Source organism: Vombatus ursinus, unplaced genomic scaffold, assembly GCF_900497805.2.
Source record: "Vombatus ursinus unplaced genomic scaffold, bare-nosed wombat genome assembly UNPS02014778.1, whole genome shotgun sequence".
Lineage (NCBI taxonomy): Eukaryota > Metazoa > Chordata > Mammalia > Diprotodontia > Vombatidae > Vombatus > Vombatus ursinus.
Window position 1 is genome coordinate 59,580,643 of NW_020954556.1, and position 8,196 is coordinate 59,588,838.

The 8,196-nt window shown below is 41.6% G+C and overlaps 1 protein-coding gene across 4 annotated transcripts in view; it reads left to right on the forward strand.

Annotated features, from left to right (window-relative positions):
• CDYL2 (chromodomain Y like 2) overlaps positions 1-5,707 on the forward strand; it is a 220,652-nt gene extending 214,945 nt beyond the window's left edge. For all 4 annotated transcript variants that reach the window (XM_027865326.1, XM_027865327.1, XM_027865328.1 and 1 more), the window contains 2 exons: positions 165-308; positions 4,852-5,707. In XM_027865326.1, coding sequence (XP_027721127.1) covers positions 165-308; positions 4,852-5,010 — 303 coding nt within the window. In that variant the 3' untranslated portion in view covers positions 5,011-5,707. The remainder of the gene's footprint in view (positions 1-164; positions 309-4,851) is intronic.
• The last annotated feature ends 2,489 nt before the right edge of the window (positions 5,708-8,196 follow it).

The following is an 8,196-nucleotide window of genomic DNA, read 5'->3' on the forward strand; positions in this document are numbered from 1 at the left end:
TGTGTGTGTGTGTGTGTGTGTGTGTGTGTGTGTGTGTGTGTGTGTGTTGTGATCACTTGTTGGGAGTCTTGCAGAGGGGATCCTGCATGATTAGGGATGGATAAGGCTCCATACCTTCTGAGGTCCTTTCCAGCTCAGGATGTCCTTGTCTTTGCCCTCTGCAGGCCAATGAGATGTTGTTCTGTGGAAGGAAACTCACAGCTCAGGAAGCTTGCAGCCGAGGGCTCGTGTCCCAAGTCTTCTGGCCAACCACTTTCAGCCAAGAAGTCATGTTGCGTGTCAAAGAGATGGCCGCCTGCAGTGCCATAGTAAGTACTGGCCCCTCCTTCTGCAGGAGAAATCCTCAGGATCCTGAGAAGTTCTGCCTAGCTGCCCTTGGTACATTGGGAGGCCTCCCAGTCCCCTTTTTGAAAGGAGTACTTCCTCCTGTCTCTCCATCCCCTTGTGATGGATTGAATAGTCTGTCCCGAAGATCAGAACAAAATCAGGCTTTCTAGACAAGTAGGTTTTCAAAGCTTTGTTTCAAAATATGTGTACAATTTTGAAAGGAATAAAGAGCAAAGGACATCAAAATAACTTAAGGACAATGGATGGAAAGTTACATCTACTGTTCTTAGGACCCTAGAGGTAGAAGGGCCTTTAGAACATAGTAGCGGTGAGAGTAACAGAATATAAATAATAGAATGTTAGAGTTGGCATGGCTCTTGGAATATTATCATAGAATTTCAGTGCTAAAAGGGCCATAAGGGCATAGAATATAGAATACCCAAGCTGGAAAGGATCTTAGAACATAGAAAAATGTCCTAGAAAATAATCAGAGCTGGGAAGAATCTTAGAACATTGAATATGGAATGGCAGAGCTGGGAAGAACCTTAGAATAATTCATAAGATGTCAGAACTCAAAGGATCCCTACAACATCTAGATCCCAGAATGCCACATCTGGAAGAGGGTGGTAGAAAACAGAATTCTAGAAATGTAATAGGTCTTAAAGACCTTTTAATCCAACACTCTCACTTTACAGAGAGGGGAACTAAGGCCCTGTGAAATGCCATGGCCAGAGTCATAGAGCTACATTATAGGCAAAATCAAGACTAGACCCTGGGTCTTCTGACTACAAGTCCAGTGTTTTGTTTTCAGAAACTCATATTTTCTCTTTAAATTTGTCATATCCTTGGAAATGGAAAGAACTCAATTGATTCCATTCAACTGAGCTCTAACTGATTGGCAGGGGGGTCACCTAGTCCAGCCCATACTCAAAAACCAACCCTTGCTTGCTCAAATTATGCAAACTTAATATAGTCTCTCCAGCAGGTGGTCGTTCAACCTCTGGTTGAAGACATCTAATGATGAGTTTATTCATTACCCTGCCAAGGCAATCCATTCTACCTCAGAACTGTTCTAAGTGTTAGCAAGGCCAAGTCTGCGCCCTCGGTGATGTAGAGGAAGGCTATAGACCCTATAAGCCTTGATCCATCAATCCTAGATTTGTCCTTGGAAACCAGGAAGAAGGAGTCCAATCCATCTGCAGATGAAAGACTAATAGCGTGAACCTCCAAAGTCTTTTCTTCTCTGAGTTAATATCTTCAGTTCCTTTGATGAACCCTCTCATGTCCCAGTCTCCAATCCTTTCCCCATATTGTTTAGCCTTGTTTGAATACTCTCCAATTAGTCAATATATTTCTAAAAATAGGACCCCACAACTGAATACAGTTTTCTAGTTATGGCCTGTCTGTAGCAAAGGACAGTGGGGCCAACAGGTCTCCTTTTCCTGAGCCCTCTGTTTTTGTTATTGCAGCTAGGGATCACACTAAAAGAAGTTGAATGTACTAATGACCACGTCTGTAAAAGCCCTAATGGCAGAACTTAGGAGGGAGCTAAGCAGGAGTGGGAAGCCCTTCCCTCTGAGAGCATTTACTTATATCAACATCATCCTGTTGTATGGGTTCTTGGCACTGTCTAACATCCCCCTTTGACTCCTAAGTCTTGAAGCAGAGATTCAGTCCAAGTACCAGCTTATAATTAAGTGTAGATTGTATCTCTTAGAAGTCATTCAGAGCCCAGTGAGTAATATCCTGTGTAAGTAGTAAGAAAGAGAAAGTCAGTCATGTAGCCACTGAGATACATAATAGTCTAAGAAATGAAATTTAAAGATAAGTCTGCTGGTCTCTTTCCTTTTTGTTCTTGTTCAGTCGTTTCAGTTATGTCTGACTCTTCATGACCCCATTTGGGGTTTTCTTGCCAAAGGTATTGGAATAGTTTGCCATTTTCTTCTCCAGCTCTTTTTATAGATGAGGAAACTGAGGCAGACAGGGTTAAGTGACTTGACCAGGGCCACACAGCTAGTAAGTGTCTGAAGCCAGATTTGAGCTCACAAAGATGAATATTCCTGATTCCAAGCCCAGTACTCTATCCACTGCTATGCCTAGTTGCCCCAGTCATTTTCCTAGGGAGGAGTAATTTGGTTCTTGAGTACCAAGTGCTTCATTCCTCTGGAACTGGTAGGGCCATTCTGGGCATCTCTTGCTAAGCATTAAGTTAAAACCCCTTGTAACTGCTCAGATAGTGAGCCCTGCAAGAATTGCCTGGATTGTTGGATTATTAAATCCCACTCTCTCATTTTGCAAATGAAGAAACTGAGGCCCAGAGAGCTTAAGTGACTTGCCCAGAACAGCTAGGAAGTGTTTGAGGTAGGATTCAAGCCCAGGGCTCTATAGATACATCTTCTTATTGGCATACATCCTGGTCATAACGTGTTCAGCTTGAACCAGACTTACCTGCCCAACTCCTACTCTACTCTGGTGGGATCACTGAGGCAAGAGGTATTTACACTTAAGGGAGAAGCATCTGGGGCAATAGAAAGAACATTGGTGTTCAAATCCTAGCTCTCCTACTTACTAGTCAGGCAAGTTACTTCACTGAATATCAATGGGAAGGAAGGGAGGGAGAGAAAGAGAGAGGGAAGGAAAAAGGGAAAGAGGAGGAGAGGAAGGAAGGAAGACTGGGAGAGAAGAAGAAGGGAGGAAGGGAGAGATGAAGGAAGAAAGGAAGGAAAGAAGGAACATCTCTAGGCCTAGTACTCTTTCCACTGTGCCATGAATTGCAATATAATAATCGTAGTTGATATTTATATAGTGCTGCAGGGCTTACACACATATATCATTTCATCTGATTCCCATAATAGGTATTATTTCCATTTAACAATCAATCCTTAAGCATTTATTCAGCACATACTATGTCCCAGGAACTCTGCTAAGTGCTGAGATATAAAGAGAAAAAGAAAAATCAGCCCTGCCCGAGGCTTATAGAGCTTGAAATGATTTACCCATCCAAGGTCAAGGTCAGAGGGCAGATTTAAAACCAGGTTTTAACTTCAAATCCATCATTCCTTTCACTCTTAAAATGAAGGGTTGGACTTCACTTTTTCATGTGTCTGAGACCCCTTGGGCCATCAGACTGGGAAAGGCTATATAGATCCCTTCTCAGAATCCCATTTTTTAAGACATGAAATTAAATACAAAGAATTATGAAGAAAACCAGTATACCGAAATACAGTTATCAATTTGTTTTTAGGGCCACAGGCTTGAGGTTAAGAAATCCTGAGCTAGATGAACTCTAAAGTCTCTTGTAGCTCTAAATCCTGTGGATATTATGAGACCAGCAGTCAGAAGAAGGGAGGGATTGGGAAAGTGCAGCTGAGGGGAAGGCAACCATCTCAGAGTTAAGTGGGCAGACCTCTGCAGTGTGAGGTCAGAGAGAAGGAATCTGGTAGCTTCAAGATAGCATGTCACACACATTAACAGGCAATGAAAAAAGCCATCAAAAAGCAATGGATGGATATAAGAAGAGCTTCGCAGGGGAAGAGAACCATTCTTCCACAAAAGCCTCCAGTGCCACGACAACTGGGGAAACATTCGTTAAATGTTGACTCCATGCGAGGCCCCATGCTTGGCACCAGAGGGCTGGCACAAAGTTTGTTAAATTGCCGAATAATCTAAGTCTGCAGTGGCCCAGGGGAGCAACATTCTTTCTCTTTCCTGGAATTCATACTCGGTCCAAAATAAAGGAATGAGGTTGCAGGCCTATCTGAACTTTACTCAAACAGGAGATTTATTAAAAAATACTCATTTGGAATCGGAAGACCTGAGTTTGAGTCACAGCTCTGCTATTAACTATAGATCCCCTAACTTCTCTGGGACTCAATTTCCTCTTCTGTAAAATGAAAAGGTTAGTCTAGATCAGAGATTCTAAACATGGGATCTGAGAACTTTTAAAAATATATTTTGAATATATAAATGTATAATTATAATTAATAATTATATACAATGTAGTATTATAATTAATATAGTAATTGATATATTAAAAATTGAAATATTGAAACATTGGGATATATATATATGTATGTGTATATAGCTATTTCAACATAATTGAGGGGTTTTTTTTGTAATTCTGTATATTTTATTTTATGAACCTAAAACATTACTCTGAAAAAGGGTCCACAGGATTACCAAAGGATCCCATCACATACACACACATACACACACACACACACACACACACACACACACACACACTACACACACACACACACAAAATGTCCCTTTTGGCCCTGACAGTTTGAGTCTTTGGTTCTACGATCGTGCTTTTTTATCTGTTGAAAAGAGCTTTGAAAGGACATTACAAGGAACCCGTCTCGAGCACAGGCTAAGAAAGGATGTGCAGGGGATAGTTGAGGGAAGACCTTTTTGCCTACCATCATCAGCTGTATCCCACTGGATGGCCAGAGAACATTTCCCTGGCTGATAGCAGCTGGGTATTGGCTAGCCAGTTTAACTCGATGTTTTCCTCTCCAGGTGTTAGAAGAATCTAAATGCCTCGTCCGGAGCTTCCTGAAATCGGTCCTCGAGGATGTGAATGAGAAAGAATGTCAGATGCTAAGGCAGCTATGGAGTTCTTCCAAAGGCTTGGATTCATTATTCAGCTACCTGCAAGAAAAAATTTATGAAGTCTGAAAGGCTCTGCTGTGATTTTTGCACCCCCACTCTGTGTGTGCCCAGAGTGATCCTGACTTCAGCTCTTCCCTGTGTTCGAAACATTGGAGCCCAATGGAATTGGAGTTCTGGAAAGGAGCTTGTGAATGTCTCTCCATCCCTAGGGTTGTGTCAGTTTTCCTCGTGAGTCATTCTGGGATGTTACTGGGTTGTTTCTACGTTGGTTTGCTTTTGTGTCACAGATGTGGGACTCAGCATTCTCGGTTTGCCTACCTTGGTCAGGGGTTTCCCTAAGGGCTGTCTCTTCTGGGTAGAGGCTTGTCTGTGTGCTAGACGTGCAGCTTCCTCTGGTTCTGTATTACATCACCATGATCCAGTAAGGCAATACCCTTTCCAGTTTTCTCTGTCCTTTTGACTCGGGCTGTGCCAATAGGGTACCACTCTTTGGAGGTTATCAACTTTTGACCAGCTGTTATGACGCTCGAATGCCAGTCAAAGGACTGCATGATTGATTGGAGTCTGTCATCCTCAGGCAAGACCAGCCCAATCAATCACATAGACCCTGCCTCAGTTTCCTTCCTGTTGCCACAAAGATCTGTGTGACATCTAGGGCTTAGTCTAAAAATCTTAACAAAAGTAATTTACAAACCCAGATATTGTAAATTTAGAAACATTTTGTTAAATATATATTTTTCAACTCTGTAAGTGGCAATTCTAATAATTTATGTGTATTATATGTAAAATTAGTTTGTTTGGTTTTGGTTTTTTTTTTTGGCAAAAGCTACCAGGAAAAATGTTTTTTCCTTTAATTAAACTTATTTAACTTATTTATTTGTGTTTATATTCAGCTGTCTATTATTCACAGAGATATTATTTTCATACTGCCCTGGACCAAATTCAAGGCATGTGCTAGTCAGCGCATCTTATTAATGAGCCACAATAAGAGAAAATTCCAACCGAAAAGCAACATAGGACTTTTCCAGATAGCGAATACTTCGGAACCTCTCCTCAGTGGGAAGCTGCTTAAAGCCGTAACGTGCTTGCATCACAAAGAATAATAGCAGAAAAATGTTTCTCTTCACTGACTGTCTTTTTGGGGAGAATTGTCCTTTCTAGCCAATACCATGTTTAAGCATTCTCAATTCACAGTAACCTGGTGTGAGGAAAAGGTGGAGGCAGCATCATTTTGTGAAATATCTCTTCTCCAGCCTGGAACACATTAGCTTGGGACAAATGACAGTGTTTGTTCCATATGTCTTGTGACTGTCTTGCAAAAGTGAAGGATCATAGATGTTGAGCTGGAAAGGACCTTTGTGGTTATTGAATAGAACTCTCTCATTTTACAGATAAATAAACCGAGGCCCAAAGAGGCTAAATGACTTGCCCTGATAATTAATAAGTGTCTGAGGCAGGATTCAATCCCAAGTCTTCCTGACACCAGTCGCTGAAACTGCTACGTCATGTTGGGGCTAACAACTTGTCCATTGGGCCTTTGAGAACCATAGTGGGGGTCTTGGCTTTGATGGACTATTGGCAGAAGGGTCCCCGTAGGTAGCATTAATAAATGTAAGTTGGCCCTCTCGCACCTTTTTCCTGGAGTCCTGGAGCCAAAGGAGAGAGCAGTAAATACTTATCATCCTACTATTAAATATGTTTCAGTTTTAAGAAAGCCTTGGTACTGCCTTTGGATTGTCCATTAAAAAAACCTAGAATTAGCCATTAGAAGAGAGACTTTTTTCTCATTTGGAAGGGGAAAAATCAAGGAGAAGAGTACACCAACATGAAAAGTACATGTAGAAATTAGCACAAAAAATGTGAAAGAAATTAAATCTATCAAGGGGCAGACACTCACCCCGAAAAAGTGAACGAGGATGCTCCTCCCCCTTCTCTACTTGTCTTGCTCTCCATCTTGAATCTTCTCAGACACTCATAATCCTCCCTTCCTTCCTCTACTAACCCAGTTTTTCATGGACCTCAGGAGTAAAATACCAACCAAGGGGGGCTGTTTGCAAAGAGAGCCATCACTGCAATTGTTGCTGTATCCCTTTTCCATGGTGTGACTTTCTAGAAAAAATTGCTCAGTCTGATTCAGGCAGAGAAGGCCTGTCATAATACCCATCTGTGGGCTCCTTCCTTTAGCTCATGTGAAGGGGATTGCTTGTCCTCACATCTGGGGCCTCCATATGACTGCAGCGACCTGGGCTTCTCCTGTGAATTGGGCCCAAGGCCCTGACACCCATACCATACTCTTCATGCACATAGTCATCTTTAGCCATGGCTCTTTAGAAGCAGCACCACCAGCCATACAAAGCCAGCAGATATATGGTAGAACAGGAAAAAAAAATACATGGTTAAAGTATTTTCTGCTTCATTCATGTGGGGTTCACATAATCTAGAGAAAAGGAAGGATATAGGGAAAAAAAAAAACCTTTTACCTTCCCCCTACCCCCACAACGTAAGGAGGAATTCACCCACTGAATCCTTGTTTTGCAAAGTCCCACTTTGCAAAAGGTGCTTCTTTTGAAAGGACCAACGTAAGAATTTTATCAGTCTTGGCCAAAGTATCTTCTTATTGTGGGGCAGATAGCATGAGGACCTACTCTTTGTTGAACACCCAGAGCATTTGTTGGGTTCTCATGTGGAAGATCTACTATCTGCAAAATCAGGGTGGGGGGAGGGCTTGAGTTCCTTTTATCAAGTGGAAGCAAGTATTTCAAAACTGATACTAGCGGATGAAATATCTGGGGTCTGTACTGAAAAATCATCAGTTTCTTGGTGGCCTTTGGGGTCATAAATTCCTGATAGTTAAACGACATCTGTAATGTCTTGCGTTTGTCTAGGGTGAGAATGACTTCATTCATTCTTTGGGTGTTAAAGAAGAGGCACATTGATAAACCAACTTCAAAAATAGATGCTGTCTGTGACTGTAATCTACATACAATAATTTCAGGAAAAAAAGAACATTATCAACACAGTTAATTTGATGAGAGTTGGGCAAACCCATTGGGTACCAGATACTACCAACTGACAAACTGAACTTTATTTTTTTTTACTTTTTAAATCTATGTTTGGTGTCATATAGACACAACCTATAGGACCACTGGTGAAACTAACTGAGATTGAGAACTTTGGGCATTTCGAGGCTGGTTTAACAACAGTTTTCTTAAGGCCTAACTTGAAAGTCTGCTTGCAGAGATGTCCTGCCTT